Source organism: Hypanus sabinus, chromosome 12 (genome assembly GCF_030144855.1).
Source record: "Hypanus sabinus isolate sHypSab1 chromosome 12, sHypSab1.hap1, whole genome shotgun sequence".
Classification (NCBI taxonomy): Eukaryota; Metazoa; Chordata; class Chondrichthyes; order Myliobatiformes; family Dasyatidae; genus Hypanus; species Hypanus sabinus.
In genome coordinates, this window is record NC_082717.1 from 2,343,803 (window position 1) to 2,362,342 (window position 18,540).

At 49.4% G+C, this 18,540-nt stretch overlaps 1 protein-coding gene across 2 annotated transcripts in view; it reads right to left on the reverse strand.

Annotated features, from left to right (window-relative positions):
- LOC132402558 (E3 ubiquitin-protein ligase TRIM65-like) overlaps positions 1-18,540 on the reverse strand; it is a 33,706-nt gene that overhangs the window by 7,102 nt on the left and 8,064 nt on the right. For both annotated transcript variants that reach the window (XM_059985430.1, XM_059985429.1), the window contains 3 exons: positions 18,331-18,511; positions 5,374-5,526; positions 1,438-1,521 (listed from right to left, as the gene is read on the reverse strand). In XM_059985430.1, the coding sequence (XP_059841413.1) occupies positions 1,438-1,521; positions 5,374-5,526; positions 18,331-18,511 (418 nt within the window). The remainder of the gene's footprint in view (positions 1-1,437; positions 1,522-5,373; positions 5,527-18,330; positions 18,512-18,540) is intronic.

The window sequence follows — 18,540 nt, forward strand, 5'->3', positions numbered from 1 at the left end:
TGCAACACATCACTGGCACCAGCCTGCCCACCATCAAGGACATGTACTGTAGACAGCAGGTGCCAGAAAAGGGCCAGTAACATCATGAAGGATGTTGGAGGTGGAGATCCAGAGTTTAAAGTGCTGTGATTGGTGAGACCTGGATCGATACCAGAGGTTGAGGCCAAAGTTCATGTCCATAAACAGTAGGCTGGATGTCTGAGAGTCATCAGGGAGATTTAAGAGATTCTTCGATAAGCACATGGATGAAAGAAAAATACAGGGCTATGTAGGAGGGAAGGGTTAGATTGATTTTAGAATAGGTTAAAAGGTAAACAAAACATTGTGGGTTGAAGATCTGGTGCTGTATTGTGCTGTTCTATGTAATTTTGTTGCAAGTGGTGTTGACACCAGAATGTGTGTTGACAGTTGTGAGCTGCCCCAGCACACTTCTTGTGTTGTATTGGTTGTTGACACAACTGATGACTTTCACTGCAGGCATCAATGTAGATGTGATAAAGAAACCTAATCTGAATATAAACAGCGGAGTTAACGTCCCCAGACCGATTATCAGCAATCACTGTCACTGCCTGATATACCAGCTCCTCTCCCCTTTCCGACCACTGAGAGACCTACAGAACATCCTCAGCCTGTCACCACCTCGTTCGTTCCTGGTCTCCACCTGACCATTCTGTCAAAGTGCAGGACACCCCAAGCTCTGTCACCACCTCGTTCGTTCCTGGTCTCCACCTGACCATTCTGTCAAAGTGCAGGACACCCCAAGCTCTGTCACCACCTCGTTCGTTCCTGGTCTCCACCTGACCATTCTGTCAAAGTGCAGGACACCCCAAGCTCTGTCACCACCTCGTTCGTTCCTGGTCTCCACCTGACCATTCTGTCAAAGTGCAAAACACCCCAAGCTCTGTCACCACCTCGTTCGTTCCTGGTCTCCACCTGACCATTCTGTCAAAGTGCAGGACACCCCAAGCTCTGTCACCACCTCGTTCGTTCCTGGTCTCCACCTGACCATTCTGTCAAAGTGCAGGACACCCCAAGCTCTGTCACCACCTCGTTCGTTCCTGGTCTCTACCTGACCATTCTGTCAAAATGCAGGACACCCCCCAGCTCTGTCACCACCTTGTTCGTTCCTGGTCTCCACCTGACCATTCTGTCAAAGTGCAGGACACCCCCCAGCTCTGTCACCACCTCATTTGTTCCTGGTCTAATGAGACCATTCTGTCACCTGACCCCGAGCCCTGTCACCACACCCTTTTTGCTTTTGATCTCAACCTGGTTGGCCCCATATTCAGGGACCCTCACGATGAGACAGCTCTTGATCAATGCCCTCCTCTGCTCCTTTCTATCCTTTGCTGAGTTTCCATTCCCTGGACTGTGATGATCCACCCAGCCCACCGCGCCTCTGTTCCGGAGGGAAGTCCTGCCCCCTCCGTTACTCACACTTCAACAGCTGCTGCCTGCCCACGGGTTCTGTGCCAGCCCAGTCTTCTGCCTTGGCTCCTGGCGCTGGTGACTGCACGAGCTCTGGGGAGAAGTGCAGGCCAGAGTCAATGTCAGACATGGGAAGGGCAGTAACGAGGGAGGGGCAATGACAAGCACAGTGACACCAAGGGAGCAGTGGTACTGGGGGTTGGGACTGAGAGAAGCTCACACTGTGGGAGCTCTCTCTCCCAAAGTTGAATATTTGCTGTAAAGTTGCCGAAGAATGGTTTTGGAGACTGCCCGAGCACTTCACGAGTGTGGAACATCTCCTTGGCAGCGGACTGAAACAGTCTCCTTGCCTGGAGGGATTTGTTTCGGTGAAGCTTCTTGGTCCGTGTCTCTTGGTGCTGAGATCGAGTCTGACTTTGCCGGAAATGGGGATAGATTTATCCGTTTGTAACAGTGGGAAACCCATCCCGCTCAGAGTGCCTAGCCAAGGGCGACTAGGTGAAGGGGCCTTTGGAGTTTGGAACAGTGGCCCAGCCAGAAAAACGTTTTCATCTGTTTGCAACCGCTGTGCAGACAGTGCTGGAGTTTCTGCACAGATTTCCCTGCCTATCCACTCCTCTCTCCCATCCCGTCGCCAAACTGTTTCCATTTGACTGTTTGCTGGTGTTCCACTGGGTGTAGACGCTGCAATTTTCCAGCGGAGTGGTTGAACTCGGTGCAGCTCGAAGCTGGTTCCGCCATGTCCTACACGCAAGCTGCTGGGTCAGGGATTGCCACTCACAAAGAGGAGCACCCGTTCAATGAGCGACTTTAATGAACGCTGCATTGTGCCTACTTCAGTCGCTAGGAATGCCACCATAAAGGGCAAGGCGGGGGCTGTTGGAGGCCATCAGGGCTTTGATGCGTTAGAGGCTTTGAATGGGAAAACTGTTTTATTTGAAGTCACCGCGGGGTGTGCACTTGGCCCTGAGTTGGGAGTTAAAAGTGGGGAGGGTTTCATGCAGGTGGAGCCTGTGTTGGCCCCTGAGCAGATGGCAAAACTCTCTGACTTCTACCCCCATCTCCCTGACAAGGCCCTATTCCCCTATCTGCGCTCCATCGGTGAGGTGCGTTTAAAATAACCCTGATAAGGTGCAAGGCACCTTTGTGGGGTTAGGAGCACCTATTCTCGTTCCAGCGCCGCCTGCTTATGCAGCTCGAGCGGGGTGGGGATGCCAAGGGGAAGCCAGGTATATTTTGAGGGGCATTATTACTCCATTCCTTGGGCACAGGCCGCCAAAGGTGCCATGCCTGTAAGGAGCCCGGGCATTTTCGGAAGAACTGCATGAACTATCAGGCTGCCAACTCTGCCTTGGAGGCAGAAGGTGATACCGCTGTGCCACTCCCGACTGACTGTCCCTCCTCCCCGTTACTCCCCACTGACCCTCCTCCCACTGACTGTCCCTCCTCCCCGTTACCCCTCACTGACTATCCCTCCTCCCCGTTACCCCCCACTGACTGTCCCTCCTCCCCGTTACCCCCCACTGACCCTCCTCCCACTGACTGTCCCTCCTCCCCGTTACCCCTCACTGACTATCCCTCCTCCCCGTTACTCCCCACTTGCTGTCCCTCCTCCCCGTTACTCCCCACTGACTGTCCCTCCTCCCCGTTACCCCCCACTGACTGTCCCTCCTCCCCGTTACTCCCCACTGACTGTCCCTCCTCCCCGTTACCCCCCATTGACTGTCCCTCCTCCCCGTTACTCCCCACTGACTGTCCCTCCTCCCCGTTACCCCCCACTGACTGTCCCTCCTCCCCGTTACTCCCCACTGACTGTCCCTCCTCCCCGTTACCCCCCCACTGTCCCTCCTCCCACTGACTGTCCCTCCTCCCTGTTACCCCCCACTGACTGTCCCTCCTCCCCGTTACTCCCCACTGACCCTCCTCCCACTGACTGTCCCTCCTCCCCATTACCCCCCCACTGTCCCTCCTCCAACTGACTGTCCCTCCTCCCCGTTACCCCCCACTGACTGTCCCTCCTCCCCGTTACTCCCCACTGACTGTCCCTCCTCCCACTGACTGTCCCTCCTCCCCGTTACTCCCCACTGACTGTCCCTCCTCCCCGTTACTCCCCTCTGACTGTCCCTCCTCCCCGTTACTCCCCACTGACTGTCCCTCCTCCCACTGACTGTCCCTCCTCCCCGTTACTCCCCACTGACTGTCCCTCCTCCCCGTTACTCCCCACTGACTGTCCCTCCTCCCTGTTACCCCCCACTGACTGTCCCTCCTCCCCGTTACCCCCCACTGACTGTCCCTCCTCCCCGTTACTCCCCTCTGACTGTCCCTCCTCCCCGTTACCCCCCACTGACTGTCCCTCCTCCCCGTTACTCCCCACTGACTGTCCCTCCTCCCCTTTACTCCCCACAGACTGTCCCTCCTCCCCGTTACCCCCCACTGACTGTCCCTCCTCCCCGTTACTCCCCACTGACTGTCCCTCCTCCCCGTTACTCCCCACTGACTGTCCCTCCTCCCCGTTACTCCCCACTGACTGTCCCTCCTCCCTGTTACCCCCCACTGACTGTCCCTCCTCCCCGTTACTCCCCACTGACTGTCCCTCCTCCCTGTTACCCCCCACTGACTGTCCCTCCTCCCCGTTACCCCCCACTGACTGTCCCTCCTCCCCGTTACTCCCCTCTGACTGTCCCTCCTCCCCGTTACCCCCCACTGACTGTCCCTCCTCCCCGTTACCCCCCACTGACTGTCCCTCCTCCCCGTTACCCCCCACTGACTGTCCCTCCTCCCCGTTACCCCCCACTGACTGTCCCTCCTCCCCGTTACTCCCCTCTGACTGTCCCTCCTCCCCGTTACCCCCCACTGACTGTCCCTCCTCCCCGTTACCCCCCACTGACTGTCCCTCCTCCCCGTTACCCCCCACTGACTGTCCCTCCTCCCCGTTACTCCCTGCTGTGCCTCCCCCCACTGACTGTCCCTCTTCCCCGTTACTCCCCACTGACTGTCCCTCTTCCCCGTTACTCCCCACTGACTGTCCCTCCTCCCCGTTACTCCTGCTGCTCCACCGGCTATGGAAGTCGTGGCTGGACGATCGGCGGGGTGGGCTCAGGTGACGGGCAGAAAGGCAAAGCAGAATAAAAAGCATTTGAACGCTTCTCCCCCGGGAAAGGGGCAGCTTGTTGCTGTTGAATCAAGCCCAGAGGGTCCCGAAATTCAGCAAGAGCCTGGGGAAGTTGGGGAGGGGAGGTGGTGCCAGTGTGAGTGAGTGAAGTGGGGGTGGTTTGAGGGATTTGTGGTGTGAGGGTGGTTTTAGTGTTTTGGGGAGCGAGTGAGTGATGTGGGGTTGGTTTGAGGGGTTTGGGTTGTGACTGAAAAGTATGGGGGTGGTTCGAGGGATTTGGGGTATAAGTGAGTGGTGTCGGGGTGGTTTATGGGGATTGAGGTGTGAGTGTGTGGGGGTGGGTTGAGGGGTTGGGGTTGTGAGTGAGTGCTTGGGGATGATTTAAGGGCTTTCAGGTGTGAGTAAGTGGTGTGGGGGTGACATGAGGAGTTTAGCATGTGAGTGAGTGGTTTGAGGGGTTTGGGGTATGAGTGAGTGGTTTGGAGGCAGTTTGAGGGCTTTGGGATGTAAGTGAGTGGTGTGGAGGCAGTTTGAGGGCTTTGGGGTGTGAGCGTGTGGAGTGGAGGCAGTTTGAGGGCTTTGGGGTGTGAGCGTGTGGAGTGGAGGCAGTTTGAGGGCTTTGGGATGTGAGCGTGTGGAGTGAGGTGGTTTATGGGGTTTGTGGTGTGAGAGTGTTTTGAGGGGTTTGGTATGTGAGTGAGTGGAATGGGGGTAGTTTGTGGGGTTTGAGTTGCGTGTGTGGGGGTATGTTGAGGGGTTTGGGGTGTGAGTGAGAAGTGTGTGGGTGGTATGAGGGGTATGGGGGTGAGTGTGTGTTCGTTCGTGTGCCGTACCTCGTGTATCCGTGACTGTAATCTCAGCCATACAGGGGGTGGATTCTACAGCCACTGCTGTGCTGGCATTGCTCTCGGGATGGACTGTTCCAGAAGGAGCAGGAGTATTTGATGGGTGATCGTCTGGACATGGTGTCTGGCTGTCTGGACGCTCTGCAGAGAGAGGAGTGTTGTTAGTTGGCGACACTGAGGACACTGGATAAAATGTTGGTTATTTCAATGCAGGAGGAGAGAGGGATGAACGCAGGGCTGAGAGAGCCGTGTGGGACTGGGACGTTACAGAAACCAGGCCAGGGCAGGAGCGCGACTGGCAGCTAATTGTTCCAGGGCAGAGGAGCTAAAGGTGTGGTCAAGGTCAAGGAAAGAGGGGGAAAATGTTGATTTTATGATTAGAACATCAGCGCAGTTAGTCAAGGATGAAATTTCTGAGGGAGTATCCAGTGAGGATATGCGGATAGGAAGGAGCTGGGCACCTTGTTGGAGTTGCATTGTCGGCCCAAAGTTGTTAATCAGGTAGGAAGGTTGTGATCAATGAACCTGCGAACATTACCTCACTAATTGCTTTGCTCTCTTTGCACAACCAACCTCAGTACATTTCTTACTGTAATTTACAGCTTTTGTTACAATGTCCTGCTGCCACAGAACAACACATTTCATTCAGCTTTGGATAAGGAATATAGGGAACAAATCTGCTGGAGGTTGTGGGAAGTTGTAAACACTACAACGTGTCATTGTACAAGCAAGAGGAAATCTGCAGATCTGGAAACACAAAACACTGGAGAAACCCAGCAGGCCAGCCAACATCTATGGAAGTAAACACGAGATTCTGCCGACACTGGAAATCCAGGGCAACACACACAAAACACTGGAGAAACTCAGCAGGCCAGCCAACATCTATAGATATCATGAGTCAAGCTGTCGGTCCGAGACGTTGACTTACACTATTCTATAGACAGTGAGTTCCTCCAGCATTGAGTGGGCTGGGTTGTCATAGTTGGGGTTTTTAAACTTTCCTAACATAGAGGCATGGATGGTGGGGTGGAGATACATCTCTACCAAATGAGGTATAAGGTGCTCTCCTGCCCTCCACTAGACTGCAGGTCACCCTTGGGCAAGATGTAGTACCTGCTTAGACTGCCAATCATGTGCAGCCATTGGAGCCATTGTACAGTATATTTAAATATATAAGTCCATAAGATATAGGAACAGAATTAGGCCATTTGGCCCATTGAGTCTGCTCTGCCATTTCATCAAGGCTGATCCATTTTCCTCTCAGCCCCGATCTCCTGCCTTCCTCCTCCCAACAACATCCCCCCCCCCCCCCGCATCCCTTCATACCCTGACTAATCGAGGATTCATCAGACTCTGCTTTAAGTATACATACAGACTTGGCTTCCACGGCTGCCTGAAGCAACAAATCCCACAGATTTATAACTCTCCGACTAAAGAATTCCCTCCTCATCTCTGTTCTCAGAGGATGTTCTTCTATTTTGAGGCTGTGTCCTCTGGTCTTGGACTCTCCTACCAGAGGAAACATCCTCTCCACATCCACTCTATCAAAGTCTTTCACTATTCAATAGGCTTCAATGAGGTCACCCCTCATTCTTCTGAATTCTAGTGAATATAGGCCCAGAGCCATCAAACACTCTTCATGTGACAAGCCATTTAATCCTGGTATCATTTTCCTGAATCTCCTTTGAATACTCTCCAGTTTTAGCACATACTTTCTAAAGGGGACCAAAACTACTCACAATACTCCGAAAGTGAGACCTCACCAGTGCTTTTTAAAATCTCAACATTATATGATCTTGTCCTTTTATAATCTAGTCCTCCTGAAATGAATGCTAACGTGGCATTTGCCTTCCTCACCACAGACTCAACCTGCTAAGTAACCTTTAGTGAATCCTGCATAAGGATTCCTGTTCATTTGCGCCTCAGAATTTTGTGTTTTCTCTCCTACCAAAGTTCACAACCATACACTACTTGACACTGCATTCCATCTGCCATTTCTTTACCCATTCCCCTAATTAGTCTAAATCCTACTGTAGCCTCCCTATTCCCTCAAAACTGCCTGTCCCTCCGCCTATCTTCATTATCATCTGCGAGCTTTGCCACCAAGCCATCAGTTCCAACATCCAAATCATTGATATATAATGTAAAAAAGAATCAGACCCAACACAGACCCCTGTGGAACACCACCAGACACCAGCAGCCGTCCAGAAAAGGCTCCCACTCTATGCCTCTGCCAATCAGCCACCACTTTATCCATGCTAGAATCTTTCCTGTAATACCATGAGGACTTCTGAAAATCTAAGTACACAACATCGACCGTTTCTCCTACGTCGTTCTATGTCTACAAAGAATTCCAATAGATCTGTCAGGCAAGATTTTCCCTCAAGGAAACCATGCTGACTACAGCCTATTTTATCATGTGCCTCCAAGTACCCTGAGACCTTATCCTTAATAATAGACTACATCTTCCCAACCACTGACATCAGACTAAATGGCCTATGATGTCCTTTCTTCTGCCTCTCTCTCTTCTTGAAATGTGGAGTGACATCTGCAATTTTTCAGTTTACTGGAACCAGTCCAGAATCTAGTGATTCTTGAAAGATCATTACTGATGCCTCCACAGTCTCTTCAGCCAATTCTATCAGAACCCTGGACTATCTGCTCCAGATGACTTATCTACCTTCATATCTTTCCGTTTCCCAAGAAACATCTCTGTAGTGATGGTAACTTCACCCACTTCATGACCCGAGACCTGAAACTTCCACCATACAGCTGGTGTCTTCCACAGTGAAGACTGATGCAAAATACTTATTCAGTCCATCTGCCATTTCATTGTCCCTGTTACTGCCTTTCCAGCATCATTTTCCAATGCTCCGAATCCACTGTGCCTCTTTTTTATACCTTATGTATCCTCTTTAGCATTATCGGCTAGCTTCCTTTTGTATTCCACCTTCACCTTCTCAATGACTTTTTTAATTACCTTCTGTTGGTATTTAGAAACTTCCCAATCCCCTTGCATGTGAGGACAAGTCAGCGCAGGATTTGCACAGTGATGGTAGGGCACTGAGGAGTGTGCTAGAACAGGGAGAATCGAGGAATACTGGTCCAAAATTCCTCGTAAGTGATGGTACAGGAGAGTTGTAAAGAAAGCTTTTGCCACATTAGCCTTCATAGATGAATCCACTGAGTACAAAGGTTAGCATGTTATGGTTAAGCTGTGTAAGACATTGTTGAAGTTTAAATTGGAGTATTGTGTGCAATTTTGGTCACCTACCTACAGGAAAGATGTAAACAAGATTGAAAGAGTGCAGAAAAAATTTACAAGAATGATGTCAGTACTTGAGGACCGAAGTTACAGGGAAAGAACTACAGTCGGCTCTCCTTATCCGCGAGGGATCGGTTCTGGGACCCTTCGCGGATACCAAAAAACGCGGATGCTCAAGTCCCTTATTCTTAATGTGGTGGACATTAGGACCCGGTGGCAGAGCTCTGAATCCACAGCGTTTCTGTTCATGAAAATAAAGTGGAAATAATAAAGTGATCGGGAAGAGGTGAAAGGCCATCGGTCATTGGAAAAGCGTCAGGCTACAGTCGGTCAACGATCGCAACAATTTTAAAGGATAAAGTGAGAAAGGCCCTGCCCCGATGAAAGCTACAATTATTGCTAAGCAACGCAGTGATTTAATTATTGGGTTTTGGGTTTTCGATCCTCCACATCAACCAGGCACGGACGGACAGCGGACTCGGAAGTGGTCTGTCACTGGATCGAACTCGGGAACTTCCCGAGCCTGGTGCTGAAACATACGTTTTTAAGTGCTTTATATGCATAGAAAGGTAAAATATATATTATATACTAAGACATACGTTTGACTCACTGACGTTAAGTAATACCGGATGTACCTGTTCCAACTTACTTAGTAAGAGAACTTCTGATTTTTCTTCCATCCCGATCCACTGTAACCTACGCACATCTTCCGGTACTCTTTAAATCATCTCTAGATTACTTATATTACCTAATATGTAAATGCTATGTAAAATAGTTGTTATACTGCATTGTTTAGGGAATAATACAAGAAAAAAGTCTGTACATGCTCGAACAGCAAGTGCTGGAAGAGCACTTCCAGGTTTTCTCGATTTGCGGTTGGTTGAATTCACACATGCGGAACTCGCGGATAAGGAGGGTCGTCTGTATATACATAGAGCTGTACAGCACAGAAACAGGCCCTTCAGCCCACCTAGTCTATGCCCAACTATTTAAACTGCCTAGTCCCATCGACCTACATTGAGACCATAGTCATCCATACCTCTGTCATTCACAAGACCATAAGAGCATAATTAGACCATTCACCCCATCCAGTCTGCTTTGCCGTTCCATCATGGTTGATCCCAGCTTCCACCCTTACCTCTGTTCTAAATGGTTGCCCCTCAAATTTGAGGCTGTGCCCTCCAGTTCTGGATACCCCCACCATAGGAAATATCCTCTCCACGTCCCCCCATCCAGTCATTCAGTAGGTTTCAATGGTGACCCCAACCCCCTTGCATGCTTCAAAATTCCAATGTGTACAAGCCCACTCACTCACCATATCTTAACCCCTTCATTCCCAGAATCATTCTTGTGACCCTCCTCTGGAACTCTCTCCAACGACAACACATCTTTTCTGAGATCTGGGGCCCAAAACTGTGGGCAATAGATCAAGTGTGGCCTGATAATGTCTTATAAAGGCTCAGAATTATCTCCTTGCTTTTATATTCTATTCCCCTTGAAATAAATGCCCACGTTGCATTTGTCTTCTTTACCACAGACTCAACCTGTAAATTAACCCACTTGGAGTCTTCACGAGGACTCACAGGTACCTTTCCCCCTCTGATGTTTGAACTTGCTCCCCATTTAGATAATAGTCTGCACTATTGCTCCTTTTACCAAAATGCACCATCATACATTTCCCAACACTGTATCCCATCTGACACTTTGACCATTCTTCTTCCAATTTGTCTAAGTCCTGCTGCAATCACATTGCTTCCTCAGCACTACCTACCCCTCCACCTATCTTCATATCGACATGTCTATCCTGATCCTTATGAACTACTCCCAGAAACTTCAGCCATCTCTGCTCTGCAGTCATCCCCGCCAGTATCCCCCTCCAATCCACCCGGGAAAGCCATCAATTCCATTATCCAAATCATTGACAAACAATGTGGAAAGTAGCGGTCCCAGTACTGACCCCTGAGAAACAATGAGAAATAGTGAACTGAGTAACTAGTAACTGAGAACTAGTGACTGGCAGCCAACCAGAAAAGGTCCCCTTTATTCCTACTCACTGCCTTCTACCTGTCAGCCATTCCACTATTCATACCAATATCTCTCCTGAAACGCCACAAAATTTTATCTTGTTAGGCAGCCTCATGTATGGCACCTTATCAAACACCTTCCAAAAATCCAAGTAAATGACATCCACTGCCTCTCCTTCGTCCACTCTGCTTGTTACTTCTTTGAAGAACTCTAACAGATCTGTAGGGTTCCCTTCACAGAAACCATGCTTTGACTTACTTTATCATTAGTCACCAAGTACCTCAAAACTTCATCATTAGTAGTGGAGTCAAACACTTTCCCAACCATTAAGGTTCAGATAACTGGCCTAAAATTTCCCTCCTTCAGCCTTCCTCCCTTCTTTAAAGAGTGGAATGCCATTCACAATCTTCCAGTCCTCAGGGACCAGGCCAGAATCAAGTGATTCTTGAAAGATCATGACCAATGTATCCGTTATCACTTCAGCAACCTCTCTCAGGCCTCTGGGATGTTGTCCATCTGGCTCAGGTGACTTGTCCACCTTAAGACCTTTGAGTTTGCCTAGCATTTTTTCTTTGTAATAGCAATGGCACTCACTCCTGCTCCCTGACACTCGTGGACCTCTGGCACATTGCGTCTTCCATTGTGAAGACAGGTGCAAAGTACCCATTAAGTTCATCTGTCATTACTTTGTTCCCCATTACTACCTCACCAGCATCATTTCCAGTGGTTCAATATCAACTCTCACCTCCTTTTTACTTTCTATATAAATGAAAAAAACTTTTAGTATGCTGCTTTATATTATTGGCTAATCTGCCCTCATATTTCATCTTTTCCCTTCATATAGTTTTGTTAGTTGCCTTTCGTTGGATTTTAAAAGCTTCCAAACCATCCAACTTACTTCTCAACGTTACTACCTTTTTTGCCCTTTCCTTGGTTTTTTTTTTGCAATTCTTAACTTCCTTTGTCAGCCACAGTTGCCCACCCCTGCCATTGAAAACTTCTTCCTCTGTGAGACAGATCTATCCTGCATCTTGTGAACTATTCCCAGAAACTTCAGCCATCTCTGCTCTGCCGTCATCCCCACCAGCATCCTCCTCCAATCCACCTGGGCAAGCTCGTCTCTCATGCCTCGGTAATTCCCTTTATTTCATTTGTGACAATGATACATGTGAATTATGCTTCTCCCTCTCAAACTGCAGTATGAATTCAATCATATTATTATCACTGCCTCCTAAGTGTTCCTTTATGTTAAGCTCGCTAATAAGACCTGGTTTATTACACAACACCCAATCTAAGATGGCTTTTCCCTGAGAAGGCTCAGCACAAGTTGCTCTAAGGAGCTTTTTCATAGGCATTCAACAAATTCCATCTCTTGTGATCCAACACCAACCTGATTTTCTGAATCCCCTTGCAAATTGAAGTCTCCCATTACAATTGTGTCATTATCCTTATTACATGCCCTTTCCAGCTCCCTTTGCAATTTCAATCCCACATTTGGAGGCCTATATATGATTCCCATGTTTTTTTTAAACCCTTGCAATTTCTTAACTCCACGCACAAAGATTCAACATTCTCTAACCCTATGTCACCGCTTTCTAAAGATGAAATTCCATCTCTTACCAGCAGTCACAGCACCACCTCTGCCTTCATGCCTGCCAGGTACCTATCCGAGCTTCCCAGACATTGAAATGGAGCTCGTATGTACCACTCGCGCTGGCAGCTCCGACGTGGCATGCTATGCCACTGTGGCTCCCCTTTTCAAAGGTTGAGCAAGTTTGGACTGTGGTCCATGGACTGTAGGGGAACGAGAGGAGATCTGACAGAGGTATACAAATTATGAGGGGTTGACAGGGTAAATGCAAGCAGGCTTTTCCCACTCAGGTTGGATGGACATCATGGGTCAAAAGTGAAATATTTCAGGCAAACACAAGGGGAGCGTCTTCTCTCAGAGGGTGGTGAGAGTGTGGAACGAGCTGCAAGAGGAAGTGGTGGATACGGCTTCAATGTCAACAGTGAAGAGGTTTGGATAGGAGCGGAATGGTCCAGCTGCAGCTTGATGATACTAGGCAGAATAATGTTTTGCATGGACTGGATGAGATGAAAGGCCTGTTTCTGAGATGCAGAGTTGGCAGAGAAATCTCCAGGACCGAGGAAGGTACTTTGAAGAATTCCATTGGAGGCTGGAACAAAATTGAGCACCATCCTAGTACAGAAGTTAGCTTAATGCTATTATAGCTCAGAGTGTTGGCGTTCAACTCAGACTTCCTCTGTAAGGAGTCTGTACATCCACTCTCTACATTGCATGGCTTTCTTCCCACAGATCAAAGACTCACAGGGCAGTAGGTTAATTGGTCATTGAAAATTGTCCTGTGATTGGGCTCGGGTTAAAATCGTGGGTTGCTGGTTGTGGGCTGTATCTTGAAATAAATACATTGTGAGGGTCCTTGCTGAGGTATTGCCAACCTCACTGTCCTCTGATGAGCTGGTGCAGAAGCAGACAATAGCAAATATTGTGCCTGTAGGGATACAGCTGGTAATTATTGACCTGCTAACCTAACATCTGTGGTAGCTAAGTTGCTGGAAAATATTCTGAAGAATAAAATGCACATATTTAGAAAGGCTGGGGCGATTAAAGGTAAACAAATTGGCTTAATCCATGGGAAACCTTGCCTTATGGATTTGAGTTTCTTGAACTGACGTGGAAAGTTGATGAGGGGAGGGTGGAAGACAAAGCATATATGGAACACACACAAAATGCTGGTGAAACACAGCAGGCCAGGCAGCATCTATAGGGAGAAGCACAGTCGACGTTTTGGGCCGAGACCCTTCATCAGGAATAACTGAAAGAAGAGATAGTAAGAGATTTGAAAGTGGGAGTGGGAGGGGGAAATCCAAAATGATAGGAGAAGATTAGGAGTATTAGGAACAAGGAGGATGAACTTAGAGCATGGATTCGTATGTGGAACTACGATGTTGTGGCCGTTACTGAAACTTGGTTGGAGGAAGGGCAGGATTGGATGATGCAGGTCCCGGGGTTCAGGTGTTTTAAAAGGAATAGAAAGGGGGGTAGAAAAGGGGGGGGAGTGGCATTGCTGGTCAGGGATAGTATCATGGCTATAGAAAGGGAGGACGTTGCAGAGGGAATGTCCACAGAGTCGGTCTGGGTGGAAGTCAGAAATAGGAAGGGATCAATCACTGTGCTGGGAGTAGTTTATAGGCCCCCAAAGAGCCCTCGGGACACCGAGGAGCGGATAAGCAGCCAGATTTTAGAATGGTGCAGGAAATACAGGGTAGTAGTTTTGGGAGATTTCAACTTCCCTCATATTGACTGGCACCTCCTGAGTGCAGAGGGGAGAGATGGGGCTGAATTTGTCAGGTGTGTTCAAGAAGGATTCCTGTTACACAGTACGTGGACCGGCTGACAAGAGGAGAGGCTATACTGGATCTAGATCTGGGTAATGAACCTGGTCAGGCGACAGACCACTTGGTGGGGGAGCATTTTTGTGAGAGTGACCACAACTCCCTTAGCTTCAGCACAGCTATGGAAAGGGATAAAATCAGACAAAATGGTAAAGTGCTTAACTGAGGAAGGGATAACTTTGAAGGGATGAGGCAGGAACTAGCGAGAGTAAATTGGAAACAGATGTTCAAAGGGGAAAGCACAGAAGAAACGTGGAAGAAGTTTAGGGATCACTTGAACTGGGTTCAGGATAGGTTTGTCCCACTGAGGCAAGGAAAAAATGGTAGAAAAAGGGAACCATGGCTGACGAAACATGTGAGGGAACTCGTCAAGAGGAAAATGGAAGCATATGTTAGCTATAAGAAGTAGGAGGGGCTTATGAGAAATATAGGGTAGCCAGGAAGTAGCTAAAGAAAGGACTTAGGAGAGCTTGAAGGGGGCATGAGAAGGCCTTGGCATGTAGGATTAAGGAGAACCCCAAGGCGTTCTATGCGTATGTGAAGAATAGGAGGATGACGAGAACGAAGGTAGAACCACTAAAGGATAAAAAGGGCAACATGTGCCTGGAAGCAGAGGAGGTTGGGGAGGTCCTAAATGAATACTTTGCTTCAGTATTCACAAATGAAAAGGATCTTGATCAGGATGAGGTCAAAGTAGAGTGGGCCTGTGTGCTGGACAATGTGGAGATTGAGGAAGAAGTGCTGGATCTTCTTAAAAACATTAAGATTGATAAATCCCCAGGGCCGGATATGATACACCCCAAGTTGTTGTGGGAATTGAGAGAAGAGATCGCAGGAGCATTAGCTATGATCTTTGAATCCTCTTTGGCTGCAGGGGAAGTGCCGGAGGACTGGAGAATGGCAAATGTAGTTCCCTTGTTTAAAAGGTAACAGGGAGAAACCTGGGAACTACAGACCGGTGAGTCTTACGTTAGTGGTCTGAAAACTACTGGAGAGGATTCTTAAGGACAGGATCTACGAGCATTTGGAGAAGTACAGTCAACAGTCATGGATAGTCAACATGGCTTTGTGAATGAAAGATTGTGCCTCACGAGCCTGATTGAGTTTTTTGAAAAGGTAACAAAAGACATTGATGAGGGTAGGGCAGTGGATGTGGTCTACATGGACTTTAGCAAAGCATTTGACAAGGTCCCTCATGAGAGACTCATCCAGAAAGTCATGAGGCATGGGATAAGTGGAACCTTGCCTGTTTGGATAAAAATTGGCTTAAAGGAAGAAAGCAGAGTGTAGTTGTGGAAGGAAAGTATTCTGCCTGGAGATCGGTGACTAGTGGAGTGCCGCAGGGATCTGTCCTGGGACCCCTGCTATTTGTGGTTTTTATAAATGACCTGGATGTAGAGGCGGAAGGATGGGTGAGTAAGTTTGCGGATGACACGAAGATTGGAGGAGTTGTGGATGGAGCTGTAGGTTGTCGAAGGTTACAAGAGGATATAGACAGGCTGCAGAGTTGGGCAGAAAAATGGCAGATGGAGTTCAATCCGGATAAGTGTGAGGTGATGCATTTTGGAAGGACAAACCAGAAGACTGAGTACAGGATTAATGGTTAGTTACTTAAAAGTGTGGATGATCAAAGGGACCTTGGGGTTCAAATCCATACATCCCTCAAGGTTGCTGCACAGGTTGATAGGGTAGTTAAGAAGGCCTATGGGATGCTAGGCTTCATTAACAGGGGGATTGAGTTCAAGAGTAGAGAGGTCATGTTGCAACTCTACAAATCTCTGGTGAGACTGCACTTAGAGTATTGTGTTCAATTCTGGCCACCTCATTATAGGAAGGATGTGGAAGCTATGGAGAGGGTGCAGAGGAGATTTACCAGGATGTTGCCTGGATTGGAGAACAAGTCATATGAAGCAAGGTTAGCAGAGCTGGGACTTTTCTCTTTGGAGTGTAGAAGAATGAGAGAGGACTTGATAGAGGTCTACAAGATTATGAGAGGCATAGATAGGGTGGATAGTCAGTACCTGTTTCCCGGGACAGCAATGGCAAACACCAGAGGGCATATGTACAAAATTAAGGGAGGGAAGTTTAGGGGAGACATCAGGGGTAAGTTTTTTTACACAGAGGGTTGTGAGTGCCTGGAATGACTTGCCAGGAATGGTGGTGGAGGCTAAAACATTAGGGGTATTTAAGAGCCTCTTGGACAGGCACATGGATGAAAGAAAAATAGAGGGTTATGGGATAGTGTGGGTTTAGTACTTTTTTTAAGGATTATATGGGTCGGCACAACATGGAGGGCTGAAGGGCCTGTACTGTGATGTAGTGATCTATGGTTCTAAGACCGGAGGGGGTGGGGTGAAGCTGAGAGCCGGAGAGATGATTGGCAAAAGGGGTACAGAGCTGGAGAAGGGAAAGGATCATGGGATGGGAGGTCTAGGGAGAAAGAAAGGGAGAGGGGAGCACCAGAGGGAGATGGAAACAGGCAGTGATTGTGAGAGGGGCAGAGAGAGAAAAGATAAAAAAGGGGGGAAAATAATTAATAAATAGATAGATAGATAGGTAAATAAATAAATAAGGGATGGGGTAAGAAGGGGAGGGGGGCATTAATGGAAGTTAGAATTGATCTGTAACTTCCGTTAATGGCCCCTCCCCTTCTTACCCCATCCCTCCCTCCCTCCCTTCCATTCTTTTCTCTCTCTGCCTTCTTTCAATCAGTCGTGATGAAGGGTCTCGGCCCAAAATGTCGACAGTGCTTCTTCCTATAGATGCTGCCTGATCTGCTGTGTTCCACCAGCATCTTGCGTGTGTTGCTTGAATTTCCAGCATCTGCAGATTTCCTCATGTTTGCAAAAGTATATATGGATTTCAGTGAAGATTTTCTTAAGGTTCTGCATGCTGCTCTGGGACTGTCCAGGCACAGAACTGACCGCTCTGGGACTGACCAGTCCGAGACTGTCCGCTCTGGGACTGACCAGGCACAGAACTGACCGCTCTGGGACTGACCAGTCTGAGTGACCGCACTGGGACTGACCAGTCCGAGACTGTCCGCTCTGGGACTGACCAGGCACAGAACTGACCGCTCTGGGACTGACCAGTCCGAGACTGTCCGCTCTGGGACTGACCAGTCCGAGACTGTCCGCTCTGGGACTGTCCAGTCCGAGACTGTCCGCTCTGGGACTGACCAGGCACAGAACTGACCGCTCTGGGACTGACCAGTCTGAGTGACCGCACTGGGACTGTCCAGTCTGAGACTGTCCGCTCTGGGACTGACCAGTCCGAGACTGACCAGGCACAGAACTGTCCGCTCTGGGACTGACCAGTCCGAGACTGTCCGCTCTGGGACTGACCAGTCCGAGACTGACCAGGCACAGAACTGACCGCTCTGGGACTGACCAGTCCGAGACTGTCCGCTCCGGGACTGTCCAGTCCGAGACTGTCCGCTCTGGGACTGACCAGGCACAGAACTGACCGCTCTGGGACTGACCAGGCACAGAACTGACCGCTCTGGGACTGACCAGTCTGAGACTGTCCGCTCTGGGACTGACCAGTCCGAGACTGATCAGGCACAGAACTGTCCGCTCTGGGACTGACCAGTCCGAGACTGACCAGGCACAGAACTGACCGCTCTGGGACTGACCAGTCCGAGACTGTCCGCTCCGGGACTGTCCAGTCCGAGACTGTCCGCTCTGGGACTGACCAGGCACAGAACTGACCGCTCTGGGACTGACCAGGCACAGAACTGACCGCTCTGGGACTGACCAGTCTGAGACTGTCCGCTCTGGGACTGACCAGTCCGAGACTGATCAGGCACAGAACTGTCCGCTCTGGGACTGACCAGTCCGAGACTGACCAGGCACAGAACTGTCCGCTCTGGGACTGACCAGGCACAGAACTGACCGCTCTGGGACTGACCAGGCACAGAACCGACCGCTTTGGGACTAACTATTCTGGGACTGACCACTTCAGGCTGACTATTACAGAACTGACCACACATTCACTGACCAGCCCAGGACTCTGGTAACTCTGATAACAACCAGCCATGGTAGTGACCCCTCCAGGACAGACAGCTGAGGGACTGACCTGCTCCAGGACTGACTACTCTGGAACTTAATGGCTGTAGAAGTGACCTTCTGGAGGACTGACTGGCTATATTACTGAACAGCCATGGGACAGAGCTGCTCTGAGTCTAACAGGCCACACAATGGACTACCGGCTCCTGGACGAACCGCGAGACTGACCTGCTGTGCAGACAGGCTTTGGATATGCTGAACACACTCGGGCGACGGTCTGGACCTCCGACTGCAGCCGCTCGGTCTGCTCCAATACCACCTCCTGTAGCCCTCCCAGGGCATCCCACACCTCCACCCCTGTGTCGACCGGGGCAAGCCTCTCCACGACCTCCCAGTCCGTCTTCCAACCCTGCAGCACAGAGCACACATCTCAGAGCA